The following is a 19579-nucleotide window of genomic DNA, read 5'->3' on the forward strand; positions in this document are numbered from 1 at the left end:
AGAAAAGTTTAATTTATACAACTTCTATTGCCATGTTAACAATAGGATCGGGTACAAGTGAACTCAAACTTAAAAACGTCATTTCCGTTAAAATTCACAAACAACATAGTACACATCACTAGATGGAAGTGGCTATGTCTCCCAATTCACAGAATTGTATACAAGTTGCAAAGCTTTTCGTCTTACAAGTTATGAATCCTGGGCATAATATACTGTAACAGTAAACAAACTTTCGTATTCGATTTACATTCATCATTAATTCCAAAAAAAAATCATCCTCGAATAAAGTTTGAATTCTTGAAAGTGAATCTTCTTGAAATTTTGAAAGCGACACAATTATTGGCCAAACTAAACTACTATAAGATAAAAATGCGCCACAAAAGAATTTGTGTTATTATAAAAGAGAACTTATACTGCTATTTCGCTAATAACAAGCATTTTCATTGGCATAAAATTATCTCATAATGTAAAAAATGACGTCATCGTTTGTGCCGTTGGCTATGACTGGCTGAAAAACGGCGTAATGATTTTATTGGAATAAGAGTCTTCAACGGAATTCGGAAAAGACAGGGTAAGATTGAACTGTAACTTGAATAGATTTTTATATGGATCTTTAACACAAAAATCAAAGTGTAAACTCATTATAAACCGCCACTTGGTTTATTTGGAATTCAGTGTTGGTTTTGTGTTATAGCTAGCTCTATATAAAACATCTATTCGAGTAATCTTTAAATGTGATGGACGACCTCGAGCTCTCCTGACATCAATTTGATAAATGTGTTGCGCGGCACTGTATTTTGTAAGACGGTGCTATAATTAAGTCTAATTACATAAGTCGTTAGACTGTGTCACATTTTTTATCATTGCCGAACTCTTGTCCATTTTATAGTGTCATCTCACAGAATCGTACCGCCAAAGACACCGTGCAGCACACCGCATCTGTTTCCGAAATAAGATGCTTTTCGACTAAAACTGAAAGTGTTTCATAAAGAAAAATAAAAAAAAATATCAGAAAAATAACAATGCTGGTTTTTTTTACTTAAATATAACATTCATTTATTTAAATATTCAAATTATTCAAAGGAGGCATCTACAGAGAAGAATTGATTGTACGAAAGTAGCGGCTTGTGTGCTAGTTGTTATTATAATGCTTTGTCTTTATTTTCTTTGGTCAGGAAGCACTTGTTGTAGTTGGAAAGCATCTAATGTCGGAAACATTTGAAAAGAATACAACACAAGTAAATGACTTTCTTATATTCTTATTCATTCAAATTAACAATATACTCAATTGTACAAAGATATCAATAGATGTTAATGTTATGAATATATGGTCAATAGAGCACTATTAAATAATGACTTAAACGGCTGCTCTTGTTCTTCAATATCAAAAGGTACAAACATTGTACTATATCAATTTTTTTTAATTGGAGATAAAAACATGCTGCCTCTGATATACTGTAAAGAGCAAATTATTCGCAGCGTGAAAATTTTCGCTCAATTTGATTTTGTTAAATATCCGCGAAAAATTTCTACCCGCAAAAATATCAGCAAGTACATTTTTTGACATATGAAAAAACATATCGCGAAAATTATTACACCGCAACCAGCTCAGCGAAATATCCACGCGCGAAAATGTCTACGTGTGTACAGTATCTATAACGAGACACGTGCAACATTTGTCAGTTACGTCCCCCTTTCGCTGAAAAAGATGACGCTCTATACGTTGCGGTCCCAGTGCAGTTCCGGTTTTATTAAAATGGTGTAAACACGACTGTAAACTGTGCGGTATAGTCACTACTATACTGAACACATTTGTATACGTACAATTTTGGCCATGCTATTATTTTTGCGATCTTTACGCTGCCATTCATCTTCTTAATTATGGTTTTTAATTTCATATTATTCGTCGATTTCTATATAGAAATCAACTTTATTAATAAGAAATTACACATACATTGTACAAATGATAAAAATATTCTCCGATAAAACACATATAAACTTTGTTGGAAATGCATTATTACTGAATAATTTAACAAGAGCAGTCGCGATAAATGCTACATCAAACATAATATAAGACAATCTAATGAATAAATTTTCTTTTAGAGCTACTCGCATACTAAGATTTACATTTATTAATATTCATATTTTAATACGGAGGTTTCTTCAAATATTTCGGGTTGGTAACACTGATTTGCTTTTTCAAACTCTGTGCAGATTTGTATGTTGTTAATCAAGTGGTGGAGAGGAGAAGTGCTGCTTTACCATTTTGTAAAATTGGAAAATGTTTCAAACAAGAACAATTATGACATTTTTATAAAATGTGATTGACATTGTATGCAAATGTCTCCTTCATATCATTATGTAATCATTATTGTTGGTTAACAGTACCCGGTCTGTCAAGGCATAAAGCATAGTCAGGGGGATCAACTCCTAATAATCTACTCACTAGGTGGCGTTAACACCATCTATTGCTTTCACTCTACCTACTCGATCAATATGGCATTATACCAACCTTGTGAAACCAAATTCTTATTCTATTTTAACATGTTGGTATAAATTCACCCGACAAATGTCCATAATCACATGCACATATGATGTCATATAAAATATGTATAGATAGGATATGTTGAAATAGTATAACACATAGAGCCTATTCCATAGAGATAAAATACTGAATTGACATGTCTGTCTATGCATTCATATGCATAAGCAATGTCAATAATATCATTTTATCGACTTTTTTTTTTTTTTCCTTTTCTTTTCCTAGAAAAATATAACATAGCTTAAGATATTATTAAATGCCCACTATTGCTTAAAAATATTTTTTAGTGGAATTATCAAGTTTAGTAAATAAGTTTAATCTGGTTCAGAATTGTTAGTCTTTACAAGATTATATATCAAAACAACACAGGTTATACTAGGAGCACAAAATATCGTACGATATAACATGAAATCCAACTACTGTAAAATGAAAGAGAGAAATGAACACAGTATATGTATAAATTCTTTCAATATATATGATATGAACACTTTGAGGATTTTTTTTTAAAAGGGAGGTATGAAAGAGATCATTTACACTTCACATTGCAATAAATATGATTTGCATAATTATATATAAAAATAACGTTGGATATAACTTTCAGATTTATAGTACATGAATTGGATTTCCCATTTTAAACCGTTAAAATGTTAATCAACTTTTGCATAAGCACATTTACATCACACGGCATTAAAAATGCCATAGCCACACCTTAGAGATGTTCGTTAGACCATAAAAGATAATTGATTTTACTCTACTATAAAACATGAAATATTCTTGGGAACGTTCTTTCGTGGGTTTAAGCTTCCAAATCATTCCACGAGTAGAAATATCCGTGGTTCGCCGATTGAACAATTATAATAATAATGATATACGAATCTTGATTCGTTGTTTATATATTCGTGTTTCCTTAACAACCACGAAAAACAAAGAACATTTCTACACAGCAAAAATTGCATGTACATGGTATCCTGTCTTTGACAGGTTAACACTTTTATAATACTAAACCTTTTTTGAAAATTCAAAATTCTTTTGAGCAGGAGCATCCTAATTTAACTTTATATAGGGCACATGTACTGATTACATCATCATTACGTGTGATGACGTCATCGAAAAGTAGGTTGGACACTTCAAACACATTCTTTCACTGAAAGTTATCAACTTCCCTGAACAAATTGCAAAATAACAAAATCGTGACTTTCTCATGAATTCCAATACAAGTATTATGATAAATATTTAGCCATGTTGTTAAATATATTTTTGTACAACGCAGATCATTACCTTTCTTATAGTATAAACATCAAATTCTTCTTCTATTGAAAGACTTTTTATAAAGTGTCAAACTCGGAACATGTATTTGGGACACTCTGTAAATGAGACAAACATTGATTACAGTTGAGAGTAAAGTTTTCAAAGACAGTCAAATGTTGCCTTGTGAAGGTTCCCAGTTTCAATATCTTCTGCCTCAATGATCACTTCTGTAGCTCCAAAATGAAAACGTCCAAGCACTTTTCTTAGTAATCCTGGTTTGAATTCCGGAAGCGGAAGCTGGAGAGTTCCAAGATGTCGTACATCCGGATCCGTAATGTATTTCGGATCCCTTTCTTGAGATATGTAGATGTGGATCGCCATATCATTTTGATCATCGGAAATTGGTCGATGCGTGGAAGTGATGCATTCATTGCATTTTATTTCAGTTCCTTTATGAATAAACGGCTGAAAGACTCCTCGACAATATTCTTCTTCATCATGTTCCACTTTCAACTCCTCTGGGTCGATTTCGGAATTGAATTTCGGCCAGGTTTCGTAGCCGTATGTATATCTCGCAACTCTGGACGCAATCGCCATTGGTTTGTGACCAAATATCACAGCGCCTTTCAAAACCGCAAGTACGCCATCTTTTGGATTTAAAATTTTAATACGCGAGAAGTTGTCGTGAATGGCTCTGTCAACCAGTTCGCAGTCTGAGAAACCTCCTACCATCATAATCATGTTGATCCTTCCTGTTTTTTTCAACATGTTACCGACATGATTGACAATTTCCTGTATCGGTGCCTCAAAAAATCCTTTCATAACTTCGGCATCTATCTTCAATCTCCCCTTAGTCCAAGCGACCTTTTCTGAGTATTTGGAGTTTCTCAACGCTTGTTCAAAAGAAACGTTTGAGTTTTCTTCGACGGATTCCTTGAATGTCGTGTGGAGTTTCAAAACCACTTTCCCAGTTGTATTTACTCCAATTGTTCGTTTTTTCATTTCCCAATCCCTACAAAATTCAACGAAGTCCGTCATACATTTCTTTTTGAAGTTTTCTATCGCTTTTTCTCCAAAGACGTTGCCCAGAAATGTGAAGAACTCCCTGTCAACAGCCGTTCCTCCCCAAGGACCCCCCGAGGGTTCGTGTATCTCCCTCAGACTGTCATTCGCCTGAAGTTCGTGTACTGTAATATCAGCTGTTCCCCCTGTTTAATGATAATACATTTGTGTTGCAATAACAACAGCATAGACATTTAATATCACAATGTATTGTTATATATGACTACCAATTCATCGTTTATTTTACAAGATAGAATTATTGAATAATTTGGTTTGTCTCGCTTACTGTCACAGATGTCGATAATCACTACTCGTATTAGTGTACATTCATTGTATACTTAGGCACTGATCAGCGACAGGTTCGACCTGTTAGGAGGATTACAGAAGGGCTGACGCAATGCACATAAAAATAGCACCGGTCCCTCCACATATGTAAACAAGATGATCTCAATAAAGGTCAACCTCCCACATGAAATTCCTATGAAAGGTCAAGAGGTCAGTCCCTCATCCCTCACTGATCCCTCACCAATCCATCCCGCCAGGGAGGGATTTAGTATAAATATAGAGGAAGGGACTGGGGTGACGAAGAACCCCCATTTCCTATTCATCAAATGCCTACCTCCGAGGTCGAGTATCATGCATTTCTCGCCGTGCTTTGAGCATCGCAATTCTTTCCTCTTCAGACCAGCACTTTGAGGCATGTGGTCCTCATCTAAGACCACTCCTTGTCTCTTCGAACTGTGATCTTCAGGAGTCTCCTCCTCGGCTAAAACTACTTTCACCAACTGACAGTAGAGTGACGCAGCTTCCGGTTCGAGAGCAAAGGACAGTTGGTCAGATTTTATTCCACACTGTGGGAAAAAGATGTTTTATTTGACTATAAACGTGCAACTTCATTGTCCCTTTAACACTGAGTTAATATAAATATTCACTGTCATCGGTTATTATTGGAGTCTACCAGGTTCATATAACACCCTATTATCCTCAACAAAGGTTAATAATTGGTTAATAGATCTCACGTATTTAACACTATCAACATATATCAAACGGAATGTTTAAGTTAATAATCGCTACAAATCATGACAAACTAGATGAATATAATATCAACAAAGTACGTACATTAACGGCAGCTTCTCGCATGAACTGTTTGGCGGAATCGTCCCAGATGGCCGGTATGGTGATCACCCAGTGGATATCCTCCTCATCTACCCCGATACATCGCTTGTTGATGAGAGACAGGATGTGATCCTTCATGTAGCCGATAGACAGAGATATCACCAACATGGCCGACAGCTTCTTCCCAGTCTCATCCTCAATCATTGTCTTCCTGGTCAGGCCCTTAAAACAATAATGGTATACTTTTACATTTCTTTCATATAGATTTTGATTGGTCAGCTGGAGGGTTGCCTAGTACAGACCTACAAAAAATGTCTTCGTTCCATTCATTGATTGGCCAACAGTGTTAAGTATGTGGTATTCCTTTGTTAACCCCTCCTCAATCATTGTCTTAATGATCAGTCCTTAAGATAAGGTGAACTAGTTTCTATACGAACTACAACTTAACAAGCTTTTGAATATTGCCGAATAATACAGTCCTCAGAAGCTATCATATTAACCTATTTTTAGTAATAGTGATCTTTGTTGTTCACCTTTTGACCCCAAAAGCAATCCCTAATTGTGTTACCTCATCAGATACAAGGTTGTAACGTAATCCATCAATCCCTTCTTAAGCTATCGTCTGTCTGAATATCCAACATTTGCCAAAACAAACTATTTTTAGTAATTGTGACCTTTGAAATTGATCTTTTGACCCTAAAATAATCCCAAACTGTTGGGTCCGATCACCCCTGGGCTATCTCCTAGTAAAACTGAAGGCAGCTCAGAGGAAGAAATCTGAACCAATTACAGGCCAGCAAAAATTTCTTTGGATACTACAGAGAGAACGACGCGCAACTTCAAAGCCACACAGTCAACCTTAGTGAACAGTTATACGGCTCTTTTGATGTGCATTAAAGTACTAAATTACCTGTTCTGTTGCCTCCAGTTTTACTATGAGATAGCCCAGGGGTGTAGAGATAGTAAGTGATCGGAACCCCTTGAGTATCGAGGATGGGATTTCATATGCGCATATTATACATATGTGAAGTGAAACAAAGGAAATCAAATATTGTGAAATAGTTTATTTTCGAAGTGATTTAATTTTGGAACTATATGAATATGTACTTTTAACTGGAATTCGAGTCATACATGCAGATATTTATGAATTGTATAAATAAATAATTCAAATGCATATAGTACCTTAAATTAGTTAGCTGTTGAAATATTCCATAAAACGCGAAAATATTCTGATTTGTTAAATTATCTTTTTAATTTGTATCACGAATGACTGTGACGATTGTCAGCATGTCATAACTTTCTAACGCGTAGTACATATCTCATCCTCGATACTCCAGGGGTTACCATAACTAACGTTATATCCACCCCTGGACTATCTCATACTTAAACTGAAGGCAGTTCAGAAGAAAATTTCTGACCAATCACAGACCTGCAAAGATTTCCTTTGAAGACTACAGAGAGAGCGACGTCCAAATTCAAAGCCACACAGTCAACCACAGTGTACCGTTATACATCTCTTTTGATGTACATCAAAGAACTAAATTACCTGTTCTGTCCGGTTGCCTCCAGTTTTGCTATGAGATAGTCAAGGGATGTAGAGATCGTATGTGATCGGAACCCCTGAAGTATCAACCCCTGAAGTGTCGAGGATGTACATGTATATGTTCAATACTTAAAACAACAGGAATGTTTACTGCACACAAACCTATTATGGCGTGCATTTAAATTTTGCGGACGAAAAAAAAATTATTAAATATCAAGACATCGATCATGTTGACAATTTTATATTCAGACAAACTAAAATTAATTTGATCAGAACAGCAAACATTTTTGGATTGAATGGGGCACTGGAAAAATTTATTACGAAGTAATGAAGTGTGATTGTAATAGAATGAGAGAATTAGAATGCGAGTGATGCAAACATATACAACCTAATTATTATTACAGAAATATTATATATTGTGTTGAATTAAAGATAATAGTATTGAATGAGAGAGAGAATGATAGTATTAGTGCGATTTTAATAAAATGAGAGAGAATGAGAAATATGTGTACAATGAAAGGAAATATTTGTGCGATAATATGTTGTATTTAAGATGATCATATAACAAAATGCTTACAAAAAATAAAGATGAGTAAGTAAGTGATTGATGATTATGTACAAGTTGTTTATATGTAAAATGCTTTATGCAATAAAATATCAAAAAAAGTTATTGTAAAAAAAAATCACGAAAACAAATCTCCACAAAAACGTTTGAAACACAGGTTAAAACAGAACTTTATACGTCTAGATTACAAACGTATAAAAAGCTCTCAGCATGAAAACGCGAAGTTAAGACGCATCGAAAATTAGCTGTTGTACAGTATGTCAGATACTGTATTATATGGAATTTTCGTGAGTTCTTCGCGGTGAGACGGTGTCAGTGTGATAGAAAAATTGTTGCTTGGTCTTTGGGATATTGATCCCTAATACCGTAAATTGGGATATTTTTTGGTGTCGGGAAATTTTGCCGTTTTTGTATCAAAATAGGGTGGTTAAATTTTGGCGAGTTTAAATTTGGCTTTTTCCTGTGTTCTGTAATTGACCCATAAAACGTATCTGAAGAAAAGATAAAAAGATACAATTAACAATTACCTGTTTCATCGGTCATGCATAGATAGTTTTAAGATAACAAGTCTTATATTTACAATTTTTTAAAAAATTTTAGACAGAATAAAGCTGGCAGCTATGATCGCCACGGTCGCAATGCTTAATAGACTGTGTATACACAATCAGGCGTTGAAAAGTCGAAGAAGAGAAAGATGTGAATATTTCATATTATATCGTAAATATAAATAATATATTCACCTCATCTGACTGGTATAATAACATTTTGAATCGTCTGAAGTAGTAATATCTCTCGTATTTCCTTTCATCGTCGTCATCGTCGTCAGACTCCTCGACAAGTTGGTTGTATTCGTCCTCTGCCTGATACCCGAATGCCACAAGTTTTTTGTCTGGGTCTAGGAGAACACATGTGGCTGTTTTCTCCGAGACGGCATTTCCAGCAATCCATGCTTGATTCAGTTGTATCTTTAAAGGATTTTCATTATATTCTGCCACAAATGAGAAGGCATATCCGGAGTAGGTTGTCCCGAAATCAATAGCGGCTACCAGGAGGCGGTTTCTACGAGGAGCCTCTGGTTCCATTGCCTGCATTATTGAATTAAAACCAATATTTTGAAATAAGACCCACTACCTTTCCGAAACAACTTTTGCGTTCTTAAATGGGAATGTAAAAGGATATTGATAATTTTGTAGAGTAACAAAAGTTAATAGCTTACCGTCACAATACTACACTTATCATCACATTCTAAATATTTGCATCATATAATCTACAGATGTCGTTTTCCTAACAAGGTCAAAAAGGAATAAACGTGTATGCTTGTATAAAGTCGAATCCGGTCAAATCATCGCTCCCACTACATGCTATAAACACTAGTTAAAATAATGACATTTTTATTTTGTGACACAAATATGTGCTGAACCCTGTGGACTTGCAACAAAAAATGAACTTTTTTTGCAAATTTTGCCAAAATTTACAAACACAACAATGTACGAGTCAACAGTGATATCTAAGGTTAGGACGGATGCATAGAATCAGTATATAAAACTAAATTATGTATAAGTACACCGTACACCTTAGAAGTGATACATTGACATACAAAAAATCACTAGTTTAAACAGGGTCTTAAACCTTAATGTCAAATGATTAGTTATGGTGTATAATAGTATGTAACCAATCAGTCATTGTTCAGAAAAAACAAAATGTTACATATCGAAAATCGTAGATATATAAATATATTTAAAATTTATGGTTCCAGGAAGTTCACGTAACAGATTTAGATAACAATAACACATGTTTTGTGTATGATTCAATGCCATCTGGACACTAATTCACTTCTTCCTCTTAGGCTTATTGCATATAGCTTATATCTGTGGATTATATTTAGCCATCTAATACGTAAGCTCTAAAGATACAATAATTCTAGTCTGACTTACATACATTTCTGAAATTTTAAACAAAGTGATTCTTATTTCCTCATCTTATTTCGTAGGTAAATGTTCATTTGATTTGAAATATTTACAAATGGTGGTTATTTGCTTTCTACTTTCGTTTTCGGTAAGCTTTCTACACAGTTTATAATAGCAAAGGTGTAGTCCATAATTTGGAGCCTTTCACGCAAGTATGGGCATTCATAATAGATTTAAAAGCACTTTCTTAATTACATGGTTCACACGTGTCCATTGATTATTTTGATAATAAATAACAATTGATTTCACTTCCGGGTCAGTTTAGGTAGGATACCGCAAGGGTGTAGTGTCACTTTAAACCCTTGGATACCGGTATCAGTGAAGACCAGCGTGGCTAATCTAGTACTAGTTATCTAGATCTAAATATAAATAAAATAAAATGTCTCGAAATAAACAAAATATTTTAAAACAATCAATACTTACACAATCCATTCACTACAAACTATGAACACATGCGCAGTTACCCGTAGAATATCATTATGGGACTACGGTGTTAAATGTCCCGCTGAGCGTTGTTGTTTCGGTTGAATTGTTATGAATAGCTTAGCAGTAAGTGCTATATTAAGATAGACTGTAAATACCACTTTCATTTTAGCTTTAAGTTATATTTCAATGGGCACGTAGTGATTATATGTAGCTAATGACATTAATACACCATATATTGAATACGATTATTTTTTTTACTTGTGTGTAATCGAATTGTTTTATTGCATGTTTTTGCAGCTTAAAACCTTTGTCTCGGCTAGGTAATCACCAACATATATTCTCTGAGAATGATCCGTGTCACAAAATGTAACGAAGGAATTTACTCATAACCACGTGGTCGCGACAACCCGTAAATAAAAAAAACCTATATTTTTATACTATACACATGAAAAATATCATCATGAAATTGAATCCTAATACCTAGTTCCTTATTCCATGTCATTCGATGTTCTGATTATTTATCCGATTTTTCTGATTGTTTATTCCATTTCCTGGCCACCAATTCGATTACCAATGACTTATTGACATAATAAATGATTCAAAATGGATTATTATGCATTTCAACGGTCAATTTGACCTTTAAATTCCCCCACTCATTGATCATTACTGATACCATTTCCTGATTATTTATTCGATTACCATGATTACTTGTCCAATTCCCTGATTACTTATCTGATTTCTTAATTACTTATTTGATTTCCTGATTAGCTTCATTTTTTATTCGGGAGATTTATAATGATGGTCATATTTGAACCAGATGCATTAATCAGTAAAACACTATTCCTGATATCGTTTTGCTTAATAAAGTATTACATGGCCTCAGCCAACATTGCCTTCCTCTACGTTAGCGAGTTATTGAAAGCAAAAGTAGTAGAAGTATATATACCTCGGGGCAATAAGTCCTCAGTTTGATTGATTAAAGTCTTATTGTCATCCATTGCAGACGTGCCATATTAAGGAGTCGGACGAAAGTCACCAACCAGCGGTCACTACCTGGCAACTGCTCCAGTTGGTATTTGAATTAGCGATTCAGAGGTAACGGGTTGGTGGTTATATAATTCAATTTTGTAACGGGCATTTTTATTGGCATCAAAATTTACTTTATCAGTCCATAAAGGAAAAAATAGCGTCGCCGTTTGAAACGTCGCTCTGGATTAGCTGAAATAGCGAAGAATGATTTCATAGACAAAAAAATAGTCCCAAAATAAATTTTGTAAATTGCAGAGATTATCTTTAGTAAATTGATTTGTAAGGATTAACTTGAATAGATTTTTATGTTATGAAGATATAACACAACAAAAATCTGCAATGAACATATTAAGATCATGCATTATTTTAGTGGATAGAGAAAGCCATTTTCATTCTTTTTTATTGCACTTGAAAATCACAATATTCAAAGACAATCTAATGAAGAATAAGTCTTGAAGACAAAATGTTTTACAGAATTATGCATGTTAAAGATGCTCCACCGCTGACAAAAGGTATTTTTTCACTATCAAAAACAGGATCAGACGATTTGGTATTTTTCTTCAGTTATAAAAGTTACTTACTTTACACCATTACCACCATTGGAAAGTTTGAGCTTTTAATTTTACCTTAAGATAAAAATATTAGAAATAATTAATTGCATCCCAAAAAAACCGTGCTACTATGTTCTATATAGAATGAAGTTCTGACTGCGCATGCACCAAAAGCAAAATAAATTACTTTATATCATCAGATTCAGATTGTATTAATCAGACATATATATAAACGATTAAACATCAATTCATGTTCAAATAATGAGTATCATGTATGGTCTGTCGGCGATGGAGAATCTTTAAGGTACCGGTCTATATAAATACGAACTATCGAATTTTACAAGAAAACGACTAGTGTAATTGTGGGTATTTTCGCCAGTGCTTTATTTTGCGGTTTGTAGGAATGCAGCTTTCGCGGTGTTTTTATTTTTGCGATAGATACATTTTTACACTTTTAAAAATAAAGTTCAAAGATACAAATATTATGCGAGGGGAAAATTTTCGCGATCAAGCGACCTTCGCGTAGTTATCGTAAATCCCACCTCGCAAAAATTTCCACTTTTACAGTATATGATTTATATTACAAAACGTACCCCATTATATAAATAATGCTCAATAATAATGCTTAATACATATTATCATTAAGTATACCAGAAAATTGACGTAATGTTGTTTTGTTTATATCATTACGAGTACTTGTATAAATTTATAATAATTTTGTGAATTTATAAGGAACATTTTGTGGCAAACCGCATTTTGTCCCTTATCCTCTTTTGTTCTTTCACTTAAAAATGTGTCTATCATTCATTTTCATTTATGATTTAGCAATATATTGGTTAATTAACATAGCAAAGAATAAATCTGTCATATCAGATTTAGAATTTCAATCAATTATTTGATGCCAATCACCATATGAATAATTTAAACAATTCCATGATAATAAACTTTATATGTACATGGATATTTAGGTTGATAAGTGGCTACAATATAACTTCTGGTCAAGAGTTTAGTTAAAACACATTTCATTGTACATATGTATTTTTGAGCTTTAGGCACAAATCGCCATAACTTAAAAAACTCCATTTTATGAGAGAGTTGGATTTGGCTTGTACTAAATATTTGCTTATTTATGGATTAACTTGAATATATTTTTATGTTATGGAGATATAGCACAAAAATCTGAATGAATTATCATTTAGATATTGATTGCATTGTCATGTGTTTATGAGCACTAGGTCATAATTTTCAGAGAAAAAGCCTAAAATAATGACGTCACAATTAATACATACCCTCAAGGGCATATAATACTTAAAAAGTACTCTTTAAATCCACACAAAATGGAATCAGCAAAAACACGTTCACTTTATTTTTAATCTTAAATCTAAACGGATAGTTTCATATTGCAAACATATGTTTTTGAGATATGTTTTCCTGTTTCAGTTGAGCCACAATGTATGTATAGCTGATACCAAAATAGACAAGGAGAGCGTCATATATTCACAAGCAGTCAAAGGTTGCCTTGTAAATTACTCCCTCATTCTCGGCCTCAATCATGACCTCTGTAGCTCCAAAGTGAAGGCGTCCTTGTACTCGTCTTTTCGATCCTGGCTTGAATTCCGGAAGAGGAAGTTTGAGAGTTCCAAGATGTCGCACATCCGGGTCCTTGATATATTTAGGATCCTTTTTCTCTGATATGTAAATACGGATGGCCATGTCTTTTTGATTATCAGATACTGGCCGATGTGCTGAAGTAATGTACTCGCCACATTTTATCTCAGTGCCTTTTTTAATGTAAGGATGGAAGACGCCCTTACAACAGTCTACACCACCCACTTTCACCTTCAGCTCTTGTGGGTGAACCTTAGGGTCAAAGTTCGGCCAGGATTCATAGCCGTATGTATATCTTGTGACTCTTGAAACAATCGCCATTGGCTTGTGACCAAATATCACAGCGCCTTTCAAAACCGCTAGGACCGCGTCTTTTGGATTCAAGATAGGAATACCAGGAAAGTTGTCGTGAATGGCTTTGTCGACAAGAGGACAATCTGAGAAACCTCCTACCATCATGATCATGTCGATCTTTCCTACTTTTTTCAACAACATGCCAACATGGTTGACAATTTCCTTAATCGGTTCATCAAAGAAGCCTTTCACAACGTCTGCATCTATTTTCAATTTGCCACCTACCCATCTGATATTGTCTGAATATTTCGATCGGCTCAGCGCATCGTTGAATGATAAATTTGAATTTTCTTCAAAAGTGTCTCTGAAAGACGGTGGAAGATTCAGGACAACTTTCCCAGTTGTTTCCGCTGTTATTGTTCGCTTTTTAATTTCGAAATTTCTACAAAACTCCACATAGTCAAACATACATTTCTTTTTGAAGTGTTCTATCGCTTTTCCTCCAAAGACCTTGGACAGAAATGCGAAGAACTCTCTATCGACAGCCGTTCCTCCCCATGGACCCCCCGAGGGTTCGTGTATCTCCTTCAGACACTCATTCACCTCTCTTTCGTGTACCGTGATATCAGCTGTCCCTCCTGGATAAGTACAAAAAACAATCTTAAATTGATATAGTACCAATATTGATATCTATATGAGGTATTTCAAAACACATTAGCCCCAATAACTTTCTATTTCAGGTGGCCTTCAAACAACATTGATATCAGTAATCTTCTAAATATTGTCTTCAACTTAAAATATACCTAGCTCGAATATTACTTCTCAAATTATTCAAAGAAAATTGATCAGTGTACATATTCTTGATGCATTTACCTTCAATATTTCTTACAATATCTGTTTTGTTTTAGGTTTTTTGTTGTTTTTTATTGTATCGTGTTTTTACTTTTTATTATTATTAAAAACATTCATCTACACAATTTTTTCTGTTGCTATTTAATACGATTGATCTGCGTGCTTTATTTTCGTAATTCTGATATAAAACCTTATCTGTCTAAAATGTTGACATTAACTGACTAAACATCACAAGTAAAACTTACCGCCCAGATCTAGTATCATGTACTTCTCGCCCGAACTGGAAGATCTGAAGCCCTTCTTTCTCGCGCCAGGTGTCTCCTCTTCAGCCAACACTGTCTTCATTAACTGACAGTAGAGTGACGCAGCTTCCGGTTCAAGTGCAAAGGTCAGTTGGTCAGATTTAATGCCACACTGTAAGGAAACGTTAAAACGTATTTGTAACATTGATAAAAATTATTGTTTATTACCCTGAATAAATAATTTGAGCGTTTATGCACACAATCCATTATAATTTAATGGAAGTTACTTAATCAATACAGATGACAATTTAAGCCGAGACAACATTAGGTTAGTATAACATCCAATTAACCTCAGAAAAGGTCAATAATTGGTAAATAAATCTTTCGAAATTCACGTTCTTTACAGTACCAAAATATATTAGATGAACTATTTAAGCATGACAAATAGAAACTAGATATAAATGCAACATCTACAAATATACTTACATCGACAGCAGCTTCCCGCATGAACTGTTTGGCGGAATCCTCCCAGATGGCCGGTATGGTGATCACCCAGTGGATATCGTCCTCATCCACCCCAATACATCTCTTTTTGATGAGAGACATGAGGTGATCCTTCATGTAGCCGATAGACAGAGATATCACCAACATTGCCGACAGCTTCTTCCCAGTCTCATCGACGATCATCGCTTCTCGGGTCAGTCCCTGAAAAGTAAAAATAAACCACTTCAATTCAATAATTGTTATATGCACAACAATCATGTTGCATGTCATATGGTATAAAAACACCAGAAATAGAATAACACGACTACTTTTAGCATGCATGAACATACAAAATTGAAGATATTGGTAACTTAAACATTTATTTTAAAATCCTTTTGATAAATTGTGAATACCATCTAGTTGTACTCTTAAATACATCTCATGGTTGATAGATATGGTCTCTTCTCTAGGGTTGATTATTACAAAATACCTAACTTCTACATATTTAATGAAATATTGAAAAGTAATAATCATTAACAGCTGTACATTATGATTGGGCATAATTCACATTGTAATTCAATGTTGTCATTTCGTCATGATTTCGTGTATTCAATCTTTCAAGCTTCATAATTATTACTTTGGCTATTTTTTATTTATACGTCTTTGAAGTCTGACATATAAACGATGCAGATACCAATAGGCGCATTTTCTCTTTCACCAGTCTCATGATTATAAAACGCTTTTACTCATATTTTCTTCTTTTTCGACTATGATTTTATTACATAATCTAGATGAAATCAAGTGACGACTTCGCCCATATAATATTTTGCATATGCCACAAGTGTATTATAACGTGGAATGCTTTTCATTGGCTGGAAATCCATTGTGACGTCAGTCAGAATTCAAGGACGTCGTGACGAAAAGGATTTTCGCAATGGCCCCTGTATGTAGAATGTTAGTTACGAAAGTATCGATGTTTTCTGACAAATAATTTTCCCTAAGTAACAATGAGATAAATTTATAAAATCAAATTGAAATCTAGTATCAAATTATCAATAGAGATAATGAAGAGCTAAAACAGATTTTTTCAGTGCTGAATACACTATATTTTAAAATGGCTACCCGGGTGGAAGTTTGAGCTGAAGGACCCCATATTTTCTCTCTAGTGTTATTGAGGACGCGGTGGCCGAGTTGTTCAGATGTCTCGACATGGTATTACAACAAGCCCTCCACCTCTTGGATCTCGATGTCGAATTCCATTCGGGTCAGTTGCCATGTACTGACCGCTAGATGGTGGTTTTTCTCCGGGTACTCCGGTTTTCCTCCATCAACAAATCTGGCACTTCCTTACATGACCCTGTCTATGAATTGGACGTTACACTAATAAAACCAAAAGTGTTAGTAGTAGATCCCAAAACTTTGATCCTAAAACTTTAACACTGTGGCCTATGGACAAACATTGAGTTGGTTGGTCTATACAGGTCATCGAGCTTGTAACCGCTTTGACTTACCCCACTACATTTGTGCAGTAACATCTTAAATCGTCTGAAGTAGTAATATTTCTCATATATCCTGTCATCGTTGTCATCCTCTTCAGAATCCTCGACAAGTTGGATGTAATCTTCCTCAGCCTGATACCCGAATGCCACAAGTTTCTTGTCTGGGTCAAGCAGGATACACGAAGCAGTTTTCTCAGATATAAGAGCGCCAGTTCCTGCTATCCAAGATTGATTGAGTTGTATCTTTAGCGGATCCTCTTCATATTCTGCTAAAAACGAGAAGGCATAGCCGGAATAGGTTGTCCCGAAATCAATGGCGGCTACCAAGAGGCGGTCTTTACGTGGAGCATCCATAATTCTGCATCAACTAAAGAATTTCACACAAAATGTATTTTTTTCATATATTCAACTTCTTGCATTTATATTTGTTTACTTTATCATATAAATAGTACATTCAATGCACATTCAGTAAATCTCTTTACGCTGTACATACAAAAGACTGTGCTAAATGTGTTGAGTAAATATATGACATTTGATTTGACATTGATGCTTTTTAAAATCATTCATCTAAAATAATGTGTACTATAGATAAAAGTGTGCTGTATTATTGCATATTGCAATACGAAGTTAATAACTAGTGAATTATCTCTCGACATAAATGAATCCTTTATTAAGCACATTTGTAATGGATCAACACTTACGTTTCAAAGTCCGATAATCTTATATTGCTTGTTAAATCAATATTCAGTAGTTATAATAATCTTTAGTGTTGAAAAATTGAAATCGCCTTCTAAATGGTTTTTTTATCATAACAGTTTGCTTCAATCACTAAATCAAAGTAGTTATTTTTTTATTTTTTATTTTTTATTTTACTCTATTTTACTTACAGAACATAATATTGTTAGTAATAGCTAATATGGCATGAATTTTCTGACAAAATAAACAACCAACCATCAACAAAAAAGAATTAAAGTTAGGCATGAATATTGTTTAAAATGCAGATATATGATTGAATTTCCTATACATTCGGATTCTGTTCATTCACTTTGGTTCTCATTCGAATAATATTCCTACGAAAGGTAAGTAATCCTATTTTAATTATGCAATACGGTGCATTAAAGTAAGATGCCAAATCTAAAAAAAAAGGATATCTTTCCTAATCAAAAGGTTTAAAGTGTAGTTTTATGTGCGTTTAAAATTTGCAAATGGCGGCTGTAAGTGATGTACTTTCGTTTTAGGTAACTTCACTGTATATTTTAGATCATTGTGCTTTATTTAATCATAACCGTTCCCGTCATTTTATTTCATAAATAGATATTTAAATCGCGTGAGTATCGATATTTATAACACCTAGACATTCCAGGAAGCAATTACCAAATGCAATATTTGCATAGACATATCCATGTACGTGAACATGAACACGTTATCAATATAAATCGGTAAATCATTAAACATAAAATATGATTATGCAAATTCACATACTTTTACAAAATAATGAAAAACAAAACATAATTTTAATAAAGTATCCTTATAGCAATACTTACCCTATCTGCTATCTGAATAAATATTGACGCACGTGTCGTTTCCAGGTTATGTAGACACACCTGTCCAGGTATCATATCACTGTTCCAGGTATAGGTAGATTGTCACTGTTCTGGGTATAGTGTTTGCCGCTGTATGGTTGAGTAATCATTTGTCCTCATTCGCCCAGTCTCTGGGTAGAGCTATCTATTTCATACGATAAACCGGTCTAGTTTGATACTATTAGAATATGAAAAGATTGTATACAATAGATACCATATATATTTTTTAATTTAAATAATGTTTCATTTTTCATAATTGCAAATGTTTACATTATAAATACTAATTCAATGTGGGTTTAAAATGTAATATTCAAATTAAAGATTATATAGTAAATTCCTCGTTAAGTTCCCTTGTATATCTGGGTTTTGGTAAAAATAAAAATACATGTAGGTGGATCTGAAAACAGTATCTCTATTAACAAATATAAAAAAATCAACTCTTGTTGCTTATGTAAGTCAGTTCCTATAAATGTCCACAATATCGATTGAACAAGTTAATTAGGGTAGATGTTAAAAATATATTTGATTAGGATTTTCGGAAGATTGTAATGTCACCTGTAGAAACCATTAATACAAAATGAACAGTCTGGAAATTTATGCCATTTAATACTAATACGATGCATTTTTTTGGTTTTATTAGTTTAACGTCCTATTAACAGCCAGGGTCATTTAAGGACGTGCCAGGTTAGATGGTGGAGGAAAGACGGAGTACCCGGAGAAAAACCACCGAACAGCGGTCAGTTCCTGACAACTGTCCACATGGGATTCAAACTCGCGACCAAGAGGTGGAGGGCTTGTGGTAACATGTCGTGACATCTTTTTTTTTTTCCAAAAAAAAAAATAATTTTATTCAACCACCATCTTAACCACTTGGCCACCGCGGCCCCAGTGTAACTATGTGCTTCCCTCGCGCTTAGCTTTCGTTCTCCAAAAAGATGTTTCATACTCATATTTTCCTGGGAGATATAA

At 34.1% G+C, this 19579-nt stretch overlaps 2 protein-coding genes across 2 annotated transcripts; both read right to left on the bottom strand.

The window, feature by feature from the left end:
- Window positions 1–2868: 2868 nt before the first annotated feature.
- On the bottom strand, window positions 2869–10698 carry LOC138328301 (heat shock 70 kDa protein 12B-like). The gene is made up of 5 exons (XM_069275046.1): window positions 10467–10698; window positions 8817–9161; window positions 5972–6190; window positions 5472–5703; window positions 2869–4998 (listed from the first exon to the last, which is right to left on the bottom strand). The coding sequence occupies exons 1-5, from the start codon at window positions 10473–10475 to the stop codon at window positions 3950–3952; spliced, it is 1854 nt and encodes a 617-aa protein (XP_069131147.1). The 5' UTR covers window positions 10476–10698; the 3' UTR covers window positions 2869–3949.
- Window positions 10699–13392: 2694 nt separating this feature from the next.
- LOC138328304 (heat shock 70 kDa protein 12A-like) lies at window positions 13393–18746 on the bottom strand. Its single transcript, XM_069275048.1, has 5 exons — window positions 18572–18746; window positions 17040–17394; window positions 15532–15750; window positions 15049–15217; window positions 13393–14589 (listed from the first exon to the last, which is right to left on the bottom strand). The coding sequence occupies exons 2-5, from the start codon at window positions 17379–17381 to the stop codon at window positions 13547–13549; spliced, it is 1773 nt and encodes a 590-aa protein (XP_069131149.1). The 5' UTR covers window positions 17382–17394; window positions 18572–18746; the 3' UTR covers window positions 13393–13546.
- Between the last annotated feature and the right edge of the window lie 833 nt (window positions 18747–19579).

The sequence above is a fragment of the Argopecten irradians genome, chromosome 7 (assembly GCF_041381155.1).
Source record: "Argopecten irradians isolate NY chromosome 7, Ai_NY, whole genome shotgun sequence".
Taxonomy (NCBI): domain Eukaryota; kingdom Metazoa; phylum Mollusca; class Bivalvia; order Pectinida; family Pectinidae; genus Argopecten; species Argopecten irradians.